Below are 17,717 nucleotides of genomic sequence, written 5' to 3'. Positions count from 1 at the left end.
TCTCCTCACTCTTGAATGTGAGGCTTGGGTGTATAGTCTTGTTCTGCTGCTTTAGCAGAGAAAATACTGGATTTCCCTTTCTGAAACCATGGCCCCAAGCTCCCTCTGGTGCTTACCGTCTGTTCTGAACATAGGTGATTTCCAGCCCAGCCCTCTAGGAGCCCATGCTGAAGGTGCCACTTCCACTCCAAGCCTCCATGCCCCACTAAGCTTGGGCTGAGTTTGCTCTGACTGAGCATCAGGAGCTGAACCTTGTTTCCAGATGTGGGTTCTTGGAGAACAACAAATACCCTAGCAGAGGAGACAGGCTCAGCGGTCCCAGGTCTATCTTCCTAGATTGATAGAGGGACACTTGGCAGGGGTTTTTGGTCTGGGGGCCCAGCTGTGGGAAGCTGGGAGGGGTGGTGGGTGCTGGTAGTTGACATTGGGCTTGGGCATGGCAGACCAGTATCCTTTGCTTTACATGGCCGGGCAGATATCTCACTCCACGATGGTTGCTAACAAGCTTGTCTATCTGTAATAGTCACAGTTTCACAAATCAGTACATAATCACACAACAGTAAGGACAAGTTGCCATTTATTAGCCTTTCCAATGCCAAGTGCTGGGTCAAGTGATTTCTATGCATTTTTCATTTAATCTGTACAATCATCTCAGGAGGCAGATATTAGCTTTTATTTTTTTTTCCAAATGAGATAACTGAGGCTCAGAGAGGTTGAGGGACTAATTGAAAAAAATAAGTCAGGATGCCTTGGTGGCTCAATCAGTGAAGCGTCTGCCTTTTGCTCAGGTCATGATCTTGGGGCTCTGGGATCAAGTCCTTAATGGGAATCCTTGCTCAATGGGGAGGCTCTTCCTCTGCCTGCCACTCCCCCTGCTTGTGCTCACTCTCTGTTGCTCTCTCTCAAAAATAAGTCAATAAAATCTTAAAAAAAAATAAGGTAAGTAAATGGTGGAGCTGGAATGAGAATTCAGGGTAACAACCACGTTTATAATCAGAAACATGCACGTTAAGATCACACTGTGATACCATTTTACATCCACTCTCTTGGCAACAATGAAGACTGATAACACCAAGTGTTGCTGAGAATGTGGAGCAACAGGGACTCTGAGACACTGCTTTTGAGAGTGGGAGTGTTTCACTCTGGACAACAGGTTTCTTGTAAACTTGAGTGTTCAACTACCTCCAGTTCAACCTTCCGTTACATGCCCTAGAGAAACTCGTGTTCCTGTGCACCAAGGGACATAGACATTAATGATTCCAGCAACACTGGTAGGACTAGCCAGAGCTGTGTCAGTCAGAAACAGGCAGGAGACAGAAGCCACTTCAGTTATTTAAGGGAGAAAATTTAACATAAAGAATTGTTGGGGCGCCTGGGTGGCTCAGTTGGTTAAGCATCCAACTCTTGGTTTTGGCTCAGGTCACGATCTCAGGGTGATGAGATTGAGCCCTGTGTCGAGCTCCACACTCAGAGGGGTCTGCTTGAGATTGTCTGCATTCCCCCCAACCCCACCACACACAGCTCCGCTCTTGCTCATATGTGCACTCACTCTCTATAAAATAAAATAAAATAAAACAAAATAAAAAATTTTAAAAATTGCTAACTAGGTATAAAGTTGTTAGCTAGGTGACTGAAGGGTTATAAAAAGAACTCAAAGATAGAATGAAGGTAGCGCCAGGGCTGAGGGTAAAAAGAAAAGCGACTGAAATTATTAACATTTAGAAATAGTGGAGGAACCCTGGGGAGTAAACTTCAGATATCCGAAAAGAGCACTCTGCTCAGCTGGGGCTCATGTCTCGCCCACCCTAGAAGGTCCAGATGTGGCAAAAACCAGGCTTTAAGGATGGAGGCTCAGGCCATCTGGAGCTGGTGTCTCTGGCTTTGGGAGAAGGGCCCTTCGGGGCTGGGACCTAGAACCTTGAGAAGGGAAGAGCTGCTGTGAGAAGAAGCCCTCCTGGCTGGTGCTCCCAGGACCTGGGGCCCACGGCAGCAGCCAAGAACTGAGATGAAAAAGCAAGTTCTTTCTCTCTGCTCTAGTCCTGCGGTGTCCCCCCAGCCTCACCCTGCTTGTTGGCAAAGACTCACAATGTCTAACCCAGAGCAGCTGGTTAACACAGAAATGTGGTTTTTGGGGTCCCAGTCCCAGCATCACAGAACAGGTATTTTTTTTAAGTATTTATTTTTAGCTGTGATAAAACATAGCACAAGGTCAATGTTACCTTTAGACACCAACTCCCTATTGTCCCCTCTCTGAGCTCCTGGCCACCACGCTTCTACTCTCTGTTTCTATGGATTTGACTACTCCAGGTGCCTCATATAAATGGAATCGTACAATGTCCTTCTGTAACTGGCTCCTGGCACTTAACATCATGTCTTCAAGGGTCACCCATGTTGTAGCACACGCCAGAATTTCCTTCCTTTTCAAGGACGGACATTCCATTTCATGTATATACCACATTCTGTCTATCCACTCAGCTATTGATGGACAAATATTTTTTATAGTATCAAATATTGTATTAAAATCCCAGGTTAATCTGACTATAAAAATTGTACATATAACACTCCTCCCCCCTCTTTGCCTCTGTATACAATGGATTTACTTTTTCAAAGCCATAAAAATGATATTCTAACAACGTGCAAGTGGATTTTCCAAAAACAAAAGTCCTACCAATAACTGGACCATCTTAACAGGAGGCTTTTGTCTTACTTAAAGTCTCTCTTAGGCAGATAGAGTCTGTCAAAGTGATGAGGCCAGCACCCCACACAACTGAGAACAGACTGGGTCTGCGGTCGCAGAGCTGTTGCTGTCAATCCTGAGTGAGCAAAATGCCCTTTTCTTCAGCATTTCTCTTTGCATCTTTGAACATCCGGATTGTGTTCCTCCTGATCCTTTCGGTTGCACAGGAGGGAAACCCCCCACAAGTCTGCTTAAGCAAAATCTAATGTGTGTGTGGCGGAGGACGGCGGTCGTGGGACTTACTGGTTTCTGTCACTGGAAAGAATGCAGAAGTAACTCACAGAACTAGGGCCTGAAAACAGCACCTTCCTCTCTGCCCAGCTCTCCACGGCCCTCCCTCCACCTCTCTCTTTCCTTGCTACTGCGCTCAGGTCTTCTTCAACCGGCAGGTGCGTGTGGCCCTTGCAACTCCAGTGGCAAGAACATTCAGAGCGGGATCCCAGAGAAGGATCCCAGAGAAGGGCTGTGATTGGCTCTGTTGAGTCGCATGGTCCCCGGTTGGGCCAATCATGTTGTTAGGGTGATCGCCAGTTATTATTGGCCAGGCCTGGTCACATGCCCATCCGCAGGGCCAGATGGGTAATGGGGTCTGTGGCTTTCAGACAGAGGAAAGGGGAGGCCTCCTGGGAAGACAGAAAACAATTTTGGAGTCACTATAATGGGGCAGGGGTCTGTTTTTCACCATAGTAACAGGAAACATCCTGGGCACACACTGAGTTCTTTCTTTGTTCTAATGATCACCTTGAGGGGATCGCTGTCCCGGTGCTGGCCAGAGGCCAGTGTTTGAGAAGCAAGTCAACATCTGATACCTTATTTGTGCCTCACCAAAAACCCGGAGGAGCAACAGAAGAGTTGAGTGACAGGTTTAGGGATACACCGCGGATGACGGCAGAGAAGAACCCAGAGCCCTGGCTCCCTGACTCCCACTGCAGTGCTCTCCTCCAGCAACATCACAAAGTTTGGACAAGTGGTGGGAAGGTTCAAGTGGGCAGGGGTGGGGGGTCAGGCCCGGCCAGTTAAGGGAGGGAGCTTCTTCTGCTGTCCGCCCCTTGGAGGAGCTGGGCGAGCCTCTTGGTGGAGATAGGAGGATGACCCCTGGCTTCAGAGCCTGCTCGAGCTCTGACGGGGGACGTCCCTCCACTGGACCTGGAGTCCTCCCAGTGGGCACTCTCAGTGCGCAGCTCCTCCAGGACACTGTGAAGATGCCTCAGTGTGAGCAGGAGTCTCTGGTCTTGAACTTGCATCTCTGCCTAGGAGAGAGAATCAGCGTGAGGGGGCTGGGCGATTCCCATCACTGTCTCAATGGAGACAGACCCACAGCCTCATAGAAGGCGTGTCCACCCAAGCCTCAGTTTCTTTATCTGCAAAGTGGAAAGCAAACTACTTACCTCTCAAGGCTCTTAGGAGGACTGAATGAGCCAGTCTATGTTTTAAAATATGAGATGCTCCAGGCGCCTGGGTGGCTCAGTACGTTGGGCCTCAGACTCTTGATTTGGGTTCAGGTCATGATCTCAGGGTCATGGGATTGAGCCCTGTATGCTGCTCTGTGCTCAGCATGCAGTCTGCTTGAGATTCTCTCTCTCCTTCCCTCTCCCTCTGCCCCCATACTCACACACTCTCTCTCAAATAAATAAATCTTTAAAATATGAGATGCTCAACTACCAAGCCCTGTGATCATTTTCATCATCATCATCAAATGCTATTCTTATTTACACCCTCACTGTACGCTTTAATTCTCACTGCAACAAACAAATTGCTTTATAGGAATAAGGTGAAAGTGACTTCATATTAAAATAAAGTGGAGTGCACCCTACCGGCAGGCAGGAGCCCTTTGCAAATTATTAATGTATGCTAATATGTTATGTGAGCCTCAACATAAGGCCCAGGGCACCCTTGGATCCCAGAAAGATTCAGGGGTTCAGGGAGGTCAAAACAACTTTCATTACAATACTAAGATATCATCTGCCCGTTTATCCTTTTACGAGCCTACAGTGGAATTTTCCAGAAGCTACGTGATGTGTAATGTGGTATCTGATGGCATGCACATGCAGATAGGAGAATCCAGCAGTTTTCTATCATAAAGAGTTTACCATTGTTCTTTTTAAGTGCATTAAGTAAACACTAAAAATGTGTCCTTCTCTCCACACTGGTCGATAGAACTCTCATAATATGATGTTAAATCTTTCCTTTTCCAACTAAGTAATTCTCACACATGATCCAACATTGAGAAGCTACAAAAGGGCCTGTGGGGAAGTTTCCCCCACCTCATCCCACCCCCTCCAACAACTCAGTCTGCTTCTCAGGGGCTGTCCCTTCTGTCTGTCTGTCTTTCCAGAAGCAATTATTAACATTATTTTCCCACTAGAATAGCGTTTTATTTTCATGACAAACTAATTACTTCACAGGTGTGAAGATAAAGGCCATTTCCTACATGCCAGCAAAAGCTGGCCAACAGAGTAGATGGAAGGAGGGAGAACCACCTCCCGAGAATGCTGGGGGCTCCCCAGGCTGCAATGAGTGTGGTAGCAGGGACACCCCTTCCCAAATTCTTGGGAAAACATTAAGTCTGTGTTTTCTCACTTCTAGGGTTTTCCTCCCACACATTTTTATCTTTCAACCTTTAATGCCAGCTCTGGGTCCAGGCTCGTGAGAATGCACCCAGCGGGGAAGCAGTGGTAAGGGACGTGGGAGACTCCATGCCCTTGGAGTTGAGGGCCGTGAACCCTGAGCAAACTGGCTTCCCCAGGAGGGGCGGTGTCCCATCTCATGGGGCGAGAGAGTTCTGGGCTCAGTTTGCTCAAGTTCTGTACTGAAAGTTCTTTCCTGCCTCTGAATGAGTGCCACTGAGTCCATCAGACTGGTTTGTCTTGTCACAAGATGGTGGCAGTTCTCTCCCCTCTTTTAGATCCCACCAGGTCTTTGGGGCTTCCATGATCCCCATCCTATAAGGGAGGGGAGAACATCGGACTTTGGTCCATGGTAGTTCAGTGTTACCGATTTGTCCCTTCTCCTGCATAAAGTCACTGCCCAATATTGATCCTTCCCTGTTAGTCAAATGGAGCCTCTTGGCTGGGCTTAGGTGCCCTTATGGAGTCAAGTAAATCCCAAGTGATCGAGGATAAAACGGGCTCTTCTGGGCAGTGTACAAGCTGTCATCCGTAAGTGGAAACTCAAGACTCCCATCTCTTGGCATCATGTGGAGGGAGGTGCTTGAGCCTGGGAGCCTATGCCCTATGTGGGCTTCCCCCAGCCCTGCCTTGTTTTCCCTCTTCATGTGGTGAGAGAGAGAGAGACCTTATCAGGTGGATATTGGCCCTTTGGGTTCAGGCACCAAGCAGACTCAGCGTGGGAGCCCATTGTTTAGGGGAGCATGAGGGACACCCCTGTCCAGCCTCTGGATCCCTGTGGACTGTGAGAAGCTGTCCCTCCTGCTGTGGGAGTCCCCTGGTCCCACGAGAAGCCCTACTGGGTCAGCCCTACCCACTAGGGTGAGGATAGGACTGGGTCCCAGCTGGGTCACCTGGCAACCGAGAATGGTTGTCTTTGGATAATCCCATGGGTCTCTCCCCTGACTGAGAGGCTGGCCTATTGGGATCCAAACCCTGGTTGTTTTTTGAGGTTCCCTGAACCACTTCTTTCTCTCTTTTGGCTGCTATCCCCATGCACTTTGGGGGGCATCCCTCTATTTCTGGACTTGGAGAAAATGGCACAAAGAGGGGCATAAGGCTAGGCTTCTTGAGCAGTCCCCAAGGGACCAAGTAACATAACCCAGAAATTCAGGAAAGTTAAGGCCTATGGGGTGGGTCTCTACCACAGGGAAGAGAAGACAGGAGTGATCTGGGCAGGCAGAGTTCCTCTTCTTCCCTCTCCCCAGGGTGCAGCTCCCCTTCCATCCCCGCAGAGAAGCCTGTGTCCAGGAAAACCAGCTGCTGAAAGAGCGCCGGGTCTCTCGAGGCCCCTTGCAAAGTAGTGGCCTGCTTAGTGGCATAGTACGTGGCCTCACATGGCACCACCTTTTGCTGCCACTCCCTGTTTCCTCCCCTCTCACCATCTGGGCTGCCCCTCCAAATAAATCATTAGTACCCCAATCCTTGTGTGGGCTTCTGCTTTCTAGAGGGTCTGGGCTAGGACAGTGGGTGTGCTCCATGTCGTCCTGGGCAATGGTGGGGATACCCAAGCTGACACGAAGTGAATTACACCTGCCTCCTTCCCATACTAGTAAAATAATGTCTGCAGTGTTGGTTCTGTTGTCATCCCCATTGTATGGTAAGGAAACTGAGGCTCACAGAGGTAAGGCCACTGGCAGAGGCCACACAGCAGCAGAGCTGGGCGCACTCCCAGGACGTGGTGTGATTCCAAGGCCAGTCTGGCTGCCACTGCACCCAGAGCCGCCTCCTATGTAGGCCACGACCTACTTATCCCAGCCTCTGAGACGGCCATTGTGCGCCTTATGGCTTGTATCCCCAGGGTGGCAGGGTGGGGGCCGCAGGACCTACACCCTCGCTGCAGCCTCTGCCCCAGCAGGGGGGTCCGAAAAGGGAGGGTCCCAAGGAACCTGGGAAGATATGGGGTGGAGTGATCAGGTAAAAAGAAATGCAAAGCCTTACCAGCTCCTTTCTCAGCCACTCCAGGGTCTGCCCAAGACTTGCGGTTGGCTCTTCTGTTTTCATCTCAGTGTCCTTGGAGGAACTGTTGACGTTGACCTGCTGATGGGCCCGAGGGACCTTTGATTTATACGGTCTCCTACCTGCTTCCAGGAGGGAGCAGGGTCTGGCTAAGTCACTGAGGATGGAGTTAATGAGAGCAGGATGTGGCTTACGGTGGAAAAATGTGGGTTTTTTTTTTTTTTAAAGGGCTTCAGTGCTTTGAACAGAATAAGGAGAGAGGGAGGGAGACCATTGGGGTATGGGCACCTCAGTGTCCAGTGGCTCCAGAGTCCAAAGTCTGATGCCAACAGGATCATAGTGATTGCAAAGCTTTCAGTGATAATATTAATAATAAAATTAGTATATTAATAATAAAATTAATATAGTAATAATATAAATATTAATTGTGAATTAACAATTATAAGAATAGGTGTCCCTTTCTGAAGGCTTAGTTTTCTTCCAGTGCTTTACCTATACGGGACCCCATTTGGGGCAGATACCATATCTGTGTCCCTAATCCCCTCCCTCCTTCCTCACCTCACCATAGAGTCACTTTCCAGGTCCCCTAATTTCTGGGGTGCCCTTGCAACCCATTTCTAGACAAGGAGATCAAAGCAGAAATTTGTTGTTAGACTTCTAGGGAAACCCACCTTCCTGAGAAAAGGAAAAACGTCAATGAAGCTCTTCCTAAACTCTAACTTCCTTCTCCTGGAATGTGAACATGATGCCTGGAGCTAGAGTAATCATCTTGCAACCCTAAGACAAAGGCCAAAAAAACCTGCAGAGACATTAGAACAACTGAGTCACAGAATCAAGAGCATCTGCCTGTTTTGTGAGACAATAAAACCTCATTTTTAACTGGGCAAACACAGGCCGACGGACACACCATTTATTCTTCACAACATACTATGAAGTAGGTATTTTTTTAGTTGTCTCTTTCAATAAACCGTTATAGAGTATCTATGCCAAGTTCTGCTCTAGGCATGGATATGGCCCCAAATCAGAGAGACACAGGTCCCGCTTTCCTGGAGGACATTGGAGTGGATGGAAACAAACAAACAAACAATAATCAAATTAATATTATGATGGAAATAAATAGGATCTATTCCCACGTAGGGTTTAAGATAATTTATTCTATCTACATGAGCTAGGAACCCCAAACTAAGAATTAACACGGTAATCCCAGACAGAGAGCTGAGGGGACCAGTAAAACCAACTCAACCCATTTTGGAGGGACCTGCCCTCAACCTAGGCTGCACAAGTGGTCCAGAGACAAAGCTCGTCTACAGAAGCATTCAGAATTCAGAATTACAAGGGAATCATGTACCATAAGTGAGAGTCAGCAGACACCATCAACAGCAGGGTTAGGCCCCTCTTTTCCCAACAACTTCAGATGAAGATAACAACAAAGTGTTTTGGAAAGAATTTAGTTTATAAAAGAAAGAATTAAAAAACAGAAGAGAAAAGATTACTAAAAAAGGCAGATTCAAAAAAGAACTAAACAGAATTCACAGAAGTAAAAATGAAAACAAATGTTTATAAATTAAAGAAAAAAAGAGCATACCTTTAGAGTAGTCCCAGAGCTAGGGCAGTGGGTACAGGACCTAGGGAGGCAGACTAGTACTTGGTGGGAGGAAAGTGCTGTACAGAATTCTCCCCAGCAAGCACTCAGTGGAGTGAGGAGGCACAGCCACCAGGTTGGAGACGGGAGCTGGGGCTCTTGGCAAGTCTGTGATCCACCAAGCAGGAAAAGGGGTCCCTACAGGAAGCCAGGACACCTGGGATCTAACCCCAGCTCTACCAACCTTTCTATGTGAACTTGGGCCTCATCCTTTCCATCTTAGGTAGGATGAGACTCAAAATAGTTACAACTGAGTTGTAAGAAATGTCACATTTCTTGAGCCCCTGGGGGGTTTACAGCCAGGGACGGATTCTGCCACATGCAGAGAAAATTTTGTGTGCAATTTCTCCTGGTTCCGAGGTCACTCTTTAGAACGAGAGAGCGTCCGAGAAACTCTCATCTGCCACCTGCATATGCCTCCTAACCAGAGGGGCCAGAAACCATTCCTTGCAGTCAAGTTGCCAGGCTGTGTGTCACATAACCCTGTAATTATAGGACAATTGTCTGGGTCAGAGGCGGGTGTCCCAGCCTGAGGCAACCATCTGACAGGACAGTTTTTGGGTATGAAACAGTGTGAAAGGACCTGTGTCCTGGGTGGTGACCAAATGACTCAATCAGATCTCCTCTCAGAGAAGGGGAATTTGCCAACAGATGAGGAGGTCAGACTGTCACAGAACACTGTGTGACAAAGCTCTCCAAAACTCCATACCTTCAAACAGCAATTACTTCTTTTCGCGCTTGACTGAGATGGTCTGCAGATCAGCAGCTCTGAGCCTGCTCCATGGGCCTCTGCTCCCCCTGGAATCACTGACCATGCTTTTCTCTTGGCAGTGACAAAGGATAAGAGAGCAGGTGGAATCATGCAACACTTAAGGCCTAGACTCAAGATGCCACACTGACGCTTTGGTGTGCACCACCGGACAAAGAGAATCACATGGCGCAGCCCAAAGTGAAAGGGCAGGGACCTGCACTCCACCTGCAAAGAGATCCTGCCAAGCATGTGGAGTCAGGGAGGAGTGGAGAAGTGGGAGCCCCAATTCTAGACCAGGAAGGAAGGCAGGTGAGGAGGGGCCCTGGGCATGGAGGGGCCCAGGGGGAAAGTGGCAAGCAGAAATGAGGAGATGGCAGGAGCCCAAGGCAGAAAAAAAATTGCTATGGCATTGCTGGGAGACAGAGAAAGAACAAGAGAGACGGTCATTTCAGAATGAGAGTTGAAGGATGATTTAGGACCACCAGGATTTTTTGATCTACTCTAGACCAGGCATCAGGCTAAGCCCTTGACATGCATAACTCTGTTTCGTCCTCAAAACCGTATGGCTGCAGTTCCCAAACCATGTGCCCCAGCACCCTGAGACACTGCAGAAAACTCACAGAGACACAGCAAAATATTTTAAAGTTCTGAGGGAGATACAATGACATCCGCCAGTTACTGGCCGAACTACTATTAATTAAGTTGTTTGAACCTAGCTGCTTAATAAACAAGCCTCTGGTATTTCTTTGAGCTTGGCACACTGTGAAAAAATTATGGAGATGCTAAGGGTGCTGTGAGCTTCTGCCCATGAGGTAGGTACCCTTGTTTTCCATGCTTGATAGTTGATAATAGGTAGATCCTACTATTAACCTCTTTAACAGATGAGGGGACTGAGGCTCAAAACATCGTCGATTTTCCTAAGATCCACCCCCAGGTGAGCAGCAGGGCTGGAACTCGAATCTGTTCTCCCTGACCTGTCCCTGACCGGGACAGTCTTGCTCCATGTCTCCCAGGAGTGGAGGGCCATGGAAGGTCTCAAGCCGGGCCCAGTGGGTTCTCTGCTTGACACAGTAGTGGTGTTGATAAGACCATTTGGCAGTTAGAGTCTGACACTCTGTCCTTCGCCTCTAGCACGGATGCCCAATTACCCTGGAAAGCCATTTCTTGTGGTTAACTTGTTTTGATGCACTTTCATTTATTTTTAATCCCACTTTCAGGATCCTGGCTCACAGCACAGTTTACTTCACAGGCTCAGCAAGGGTTGACACACAGGGACAAAGGGTGCTGGAGCCAGGAGGCCTATAAAGAGAAAAACTTAAACCCTTGAGTGAGGAAAAATGTCCTCACCAAATACAAAAGCCAGAATGGCCACCCATTCATCATCCATGGGCTGCTAATAATATGGCTTCCGTGTCCTAGACTTTGCCCTGGATGCTGCAGGTACCTAGTGGTGAGCAAGACAGACCTCACACCAGACCTCTGGGGTCAGTGGTTCAGCTAGTGAGAGGATCCATTAGCAATAAAGTGGTTCAAAAATCATTCTTCACACTACAAGCATGGCACATATATGCAATATAATATATAATTGATATATATTATGTAATTGATTATATATTATATAATACACAATTGATATTTGATACATAATACACATTATATATAATATACAGTATACATTATAGATCATATTATATAATATATGCCAAAATATATTATATGATACATAAATATAATACACAATACAATATTATATTGTATTATGTTATGAATGAATTTGTAAACAAGGAAACTATGGCTCCACCGGACATGTAAATTGCCCCCACAAGTCAGCAACTATGGTAAAAATTGCAGGTGTCCCTCAATATCAATATCTTTCACACATGGCAAAAGACTACATTTGCAGGCTCCCTCGTAAGTAGGTGTGGCCATGCAATTCCTGGCTGGTGGGATACGAATGGAAGTGAGGTGTGCAATTTCTGGGTTGTGCCTTTAAAAGGAAGGAGGAGGGTTCCTGCCCCCCCGCCTTGTCCTCCTTCTGTTGATTGGAATGTAGACTGAAGGGCTGGAGGTGGGGCAGCCATCTTGGACCATAAGTGGTAAGAACACAGAGCAACAAGACAGAAGGAACCTGGGTTCCCTGAGATTGGTGAAGCCACAAGCCAAGTATACATTAACATGAAGGAGAAATAGGTTCTGTTTTTTTAAAAAACACTATTGTTTTGGGTCTTTACTACAGGGTTCCAGCTCCTAAAAAAATAGCAGCAGAGCCAGCTGCAGAAGCCGGGCTCCTTGATTTCCCCCGCTCAGGTCCTTTCCATAATCCACCCTCTTCCCCATATATTTAATTTTCTTTCACATGTCTTCTTGTTCATGACCTGATCTGTTCCTCACAGCAGTTTTGTAAAGTCCATAGCAGAGACAGGATGTCTGTGATGCTCACCCAAGAGGCAAGAATGGTAGGTGACCTGCCCTGAGGCACATGGATGGGGCAAGTGGGGTCAGAGATGTTATCTCATTTTGCCTCCATGTCTGACTCCTAGCCTACGGTCCTACTCAGCCTTTGGTGCTATCCCTCCTTGTACCCTGGGCACCTTTTGCCCTCACCCCCACTTCTCAAAATATGAGCAAGATGGAAGGTTAGCAGAGAGATGTCTCTGCGTTCTGAGAGCCTTGACCCGTCCCAGTCTCCCATCCCACCATGAAAGCATATGCTAACACAACAATGGGGGGCGGGGGGGTGGGGGCTGAGGATGGAGTCCAGCCAGCATGGGGGACCCAACACCACCTCTCCTCCTGTGGCTGCTTATCCCCTTCCAGCAGCCCCCACTTCAGCCCAGACCTACAAGGCCAGTAATCCTATCACTTGTCTCCTCCCCTGCCCTGTATCTCTGTACCTGTAGGTCCTGAGCCAATGCCCCTCCCCTATCCATAGCCCCTCAACACCCACCTTCGCCATATATGTCCAGGCCTCCTCCTGCAAAGCACATCTGACTCTCTACTTAGGAAACATGCTCAACCCATGCAGAGGACAGGTTGGGGGCACAGGAGCATCCCTCACCAATGACAAACAGGGGTCAGTGGGTGAATACCTCCCTTCCCTTGGCTCTCAGGAATCCTTCAGGATGGGGCCCAGGTGCCCCTAGCAGTCACATGCCCACTGATGCACCAGCAGTGTATGGGAGGCCTTCCCTTCTCAGTCTCATTTTCCCACTTCTTTACTGTGCTTTCCGGGTCCACCTTCCAGAAAAGTCACTTGCCCTCACATTCTTGTCTCATGTCTACTTCTCGGGGGGAACCGAACCTACAACACGTCCTTCTCCTCATGTGCTCCATACACAGGAGTCCCAGGTACCTCTTTCTGAGGTGCTGAGACCTGTGCTGTATGCGAGTGTCCTTTACACGGCGCACTAGCCCCATGGTATGCAGGTGTCCTATGCACACTGTCCCACAGCCAGTATCCAGTACACAGTCCTACATCCTAGGACATGATGAGCATAGCCGCTGCCCCCAGGGAGGCGGTGGAGACTCTAGTGAAGCAGAAAGGGGCAGTGGGAAGAATATCCTGGACCCAGCTGACCTTGGGTGTGACTCTGAGGTGAGGTGCCTGCCTGATCCGAGCTCCTATTTCCTCCCCTAGTGGATGAGCTCCAAGTGACGAACCTGTCATTGATGCAGAGGAGACAAGCCCTGTCAAGTACAACACGGGGAGAGGGGGCACACAGGAGATGCTCCAGCAAGCCTCCTCCTTTCTTCCTGCACCCACCATTTTCCAGGGGGTGCTTTAAATCCAGGGAACCCCATGCCTCCAGAGCACTGACCCTGGGCTGGCCTGGGAAGAAGGCACGGGGAAAAGAGAAGACAAGGGCCCTGTCCTCATGGAGCTGCCAGGGAGAGGTGCTTGGTTTTGCAAAGCCTGGGGACATAAGTCTTGATTCCCCTTCTTTCCCTCACCAGGTTAGGGAGAAATCACAGCATCCAGGTTTTTCATTCTCCAAAGCTGGGAGCTTCTGACAGACTGGGTGGAGAGGAAGGAAATGGAGGCTGAGCTGGCTGAAGATGTGTATGCATGGGGGTGTGGGTGAGGACACTCCCTCCAGGGCCTGAAGAATGCATGGCGACCAATTCATTTCCTCTAATCCCCGAACCATGCCCCGTTATTGGGATATCAGAGGCACTCCATAAGAGCATCAGAGCACCAGGAAAACCAGATGAGCTGGGCAGGTTGGGACCATAGATAGATAGATAGATAGATACCACCAGCACTCAGCAGGATGCCCAGAGACAGATGAAAGTGAATGGGGTAGGGGACACTAGGCATGTGGCCAATCAGCGCTGGAACTTTAGGTCTGACGTCCCTGAATCAACCTGGAAGTCAGAGCCCTTGGTTCTGCTTGCACTTCTACTAACCTTCTGTGTGGCCAGAGATCAATCTCTTTTCTCTTTGGCACTCAAATTTTCCAAATGCAAAAAAATGGGAATAATGTCAACAACTTGGAAGTTTTACATGTGCTTTGAAAATTATGATGGGACCTAGCATAGTGGTTATGGGCACCGAGTTGAGGTTTGGATTTTTTTTTGAAAGAAAGAAAGAATGAATGAATGAATTTATATATGTATGTATATATGTATGAGAAGAGAGTGCACGCTCATTCCAGAGTGGGAGTGGAGGGGCAAGAAGGGTAGACAGGGAGAGAGAAGAGAATCTCAAGCAGATTCTGTGCTGAGCCTTGAGCCTGACACAGAACTTAATCTCAAGACCTTAAGATCATGACCCTGAGATCATGACCTGAGCCAAAACCAAGAGTTGGACACTTAACCAACTGAGCCACCCAGGCATTCCTGAGGTTTGGATTTGAGTCTAAGGTCTGTGGTATATTGATTGTGAGCAAGTAATTAACTTCTCTGTGCCCAGTTGCCTCAGCTTAAAATGAGGAGAATAGCACCTGTATGATAAGGTTGTTAAGGTGATTAAGTGGGCTAATATTTGTAAAGCACTTAGGATAGTGTTTGGTGGGATGCCTGGGTGGTTTAGTTGGTTGAGCATCTTCCTTCGGCTCAGGTTATGATCCCAGGGTCCTGGGATCAGGTCCTGCATTGGGCTCCTTGCTTGGCGAGGAGCCTGCTTCTCCCTCTGCCTGCTGCTCCCCCTGCATGTGCACTCACTTGCTCTTGCTCTCTCATAAATAACTAGATAAATATACATAAATAGAATCTTTTTAAAAAAGAATAGTGTCTGGCATATGGGGAGGTTTATATAAACGTTTGTCAAATAAACACACAAGTAATTCGCTACTATCACTTCACCTCTGTTTAAGTGTTATTACCTCTACCAGGAACACTCTTCTTTTCTTCCTTCTCCTTCATGCAGCAAAACCTCAATCTTACCTGGGTCATTCTTTCCTATCACCCTCCTGGACACACTGTTTCCTGATTTTTCTCACTTGGAACACAGCGGGGCTGACTGGTTCTGTATTTTTCAAACTTCAGCCACTCTTGTACCACTTTCTCAGTTTTTGCCTACCCACTTCTACTTTGATTTACTTATATTTGTCTTTAAACTGACCGTGTTAGATTGGAATAGATCCTCTGAGTAACAGAAAATCCCAAGTAATAGCAATTTATAGAACATAGGAGTTTATTTCTCTCACAAATAAAAGTATAGGAAATTATCCTAAGCTGGTAATCCCATTGGTCATCTGGGATCCAGATTCCTTCAATTTTGTTGCTCTTCCATCCTTACATGCTTCTATCTCATGGACCAAGATGGCTACACAAGTTCCAGCCATCAGGTCTGCATCCTGGCAGCTGGAACAACAAAAGAAGAAGGAAATCATGTCCCCTTCCTTTAAGAACACTCAATATATTTTGCCTACACACCACCTCCTCTGACAGTCTAAGGGCTTACCATTACACTTAGTCACATCTAACTGCAAGGGAGGCTGGGAAATGGGATCCTTATTTAAAAGGCACTGTACCAGGTACTGATCAAGGGTTCCACCCCAGTAGGAGAAAGGGAGAGTAAATATTAGAGGAAACCAGCAGATTATGTTGCCCCGATTTTATAGACATTCGTATTTTTTTCTCTCTCACTCTTAGCAATAGTATTCATAATATCTCTGGTTTCACGGGCTAGTTATATATTTTTCTAAAACACATTAAAATACATATATAGCCATTAAAATGAATAGATATATACATATAGGGGTACGTGTATAGGTACAGATATAGACATACTCTAGAGAGTGGGAGACTGTTAACCGTCCCCAGTGACCCAGGCCTCTCGGTACCTATGTAACACCTAAAATCACGTTATGCATCATTACTCTTTGAAAAACTCTAGATTAAGTGATGCTCTAATATTCTAGAAAAGTGTGTGCGCTCTCTCTCTCTCTCTCTCTCTCTCACACACACACACACACACACACACAGACTCAGACGTCACCAGATAGATACACAAGCAGGAAACCGATTGATGACTTGTGGCACGCCAACATAACCACAATAACTTCCCCAAGGGTCTCTGTTTTTGCTCTTTTCCCCTTTGCACCTGGGAGCAGCCAAAGAGAGAATGTTTGCAAAATGGAAATCTGATCATATCATCCCCCTGCGTATCACCTACTGGAGTGTGCATGAGGGGGTCTCCTCGGGTTCAACCATATACACTCAACAGATGACCATACGCCACACTTGGTGTTGACCTACTCTGAAGGCTACAGGACAGGAACCTTAGCTTGCTAGCAGAGCACTCAATGAATGCTAGCAACAGGAGCTTCTCTCATTGGGGGTCCTTCCTGCCTGCCAGCATAGTAAAGCACGGGTACAAGGAAACGAGATCCCATCAGCACCTGCATCAGCGGGTGCAGGCGGACCTGCCTGGTTACATGAGTCACCAGGTTCAGGAAGCCCAAAGTAGGATTTTCCACCAGGTATTTACTGTTCATTCCAGTCCAAAGGTAGTTACCAATCTCTTGATCCTTGTTTTTAAAAAAATTATATAGAACAATTTTAGATTTAAAGAAAAAATGGGGAAGGTACTACAGGGTTCCCCTAGATCCAGTTTCCCCTATTATTAACATCTTAGGTTGGTACAGGACATTTGTAACAATTAATGAACCAAAATGGATACATTATTATTAGCTAAAGTCCACACTTACGCAGAGTTCCTTAGTATTTACCTAATGTCCTTTTTCTGTCCAGGATCCCACTGGGGATATCATGCTACATTTAGTTGTCACGTCCCTTCAGGCTCCTCTTGGCTGTGACAGTTTTTCAGACTTGCCCTGTTTTTGATGACCTTGACCATCCTGAGAACTGGTCAGGCATTTTGCATAATGTCCCTCAATTGGGATTTGTCTGATGTTTATCTCATAATTAGGCTGGAGGTTGTGTGTTTTGGGAGGAAGACCTCAGAGGTAAAGTGCCATTCTCAGGATAGCACATCAAGGGTACATACTATCAACATAAACTGACTGTTGATGTTGACCTTGATCACGTGGCTGAGGTAGGCAGGTTTGTCACGTATCTCTCTTATAAAGTTACCGCCTCCTCACAGTGTCCTCCCTGAAGGGCACTATGCTCAGCCCACCCTTAAGAACTGGGGAGTTATGTTCCCCCTCCTTGGGAATGGAGTATCTACATATTTGGAATTCTGTGTGGAAGATTTATCTTTTCTCCCCCTTCTTTTTCATTTGTCATACTTTAGGCTACAATCCAGTATTATTTATTTGATCAAAATTGTCCAGCTTTGGAATGCTCTCAATGCCCTCCCAATGCCCTCTGAAGCATCCCCATCATTGTGTGTGTATGTGTGTGTGTTGTGTGTGTACTGAAGGACCGCCTCACTTCCCGCACTCTAACTTGTTCCACACTCATCACCTATATGTCCTGCTCCAGTCCCACAATCAGCCCGTTTCTTCCTGGTTCCTTGTGTTGGTGGATGGTATTAGAAACCAAGTTTGGGCA

At 47.3% G+C, this 17,717-nt stretch overlaps 1 protein-coding gene across 1 annotated transcript; it reads right to left on the bottom strand.

Moving 5' to 3' along the window:
* Window positions 1–3,753: 3,753 nt before the first annotated feature.
* C8H20orf202 (chromosome 8 C20orf202 homolog) lies at window positions 3,754–7,422 on the bottom strand. The gene is made up of 2 exons (XM_044262365.1): window positions 7,345–7,422; window positions 3,754–3,987 (listed from the first exon to the last, which is right to left on the bottom strand). The coding sequence occupies exons 1-2, from the start codon at window positions 7,405–7,407 to the stop codon at window positions 3,754–3,756; spliced, it is 297 nt and encodes a 98-aa protein (XP_044118300.1). The 5' UTR covers window positions 7,408–7,422.
* Window positions 7,423–17,717: the final 10,295 nt, after the last annotated feature.

This window comes from Neovison vison, chromosome 8, assembly GCF_020171115.1.
Source record: "Neovison vison isolate M4711 chromosome 8, ASM_NN_V1, whole genome shotgun sequence".
NCBI classification, from domain to species: Eukaryota; Metazoa; Chordata; class Mammalia; order Carnivora; family Mustelidae; genus Neogale; species Neogale vison.
Note: the sequence above shows the minus strand (reverse complement) of the source record. Positions and strands in the feature narration are given on the sequence as shown.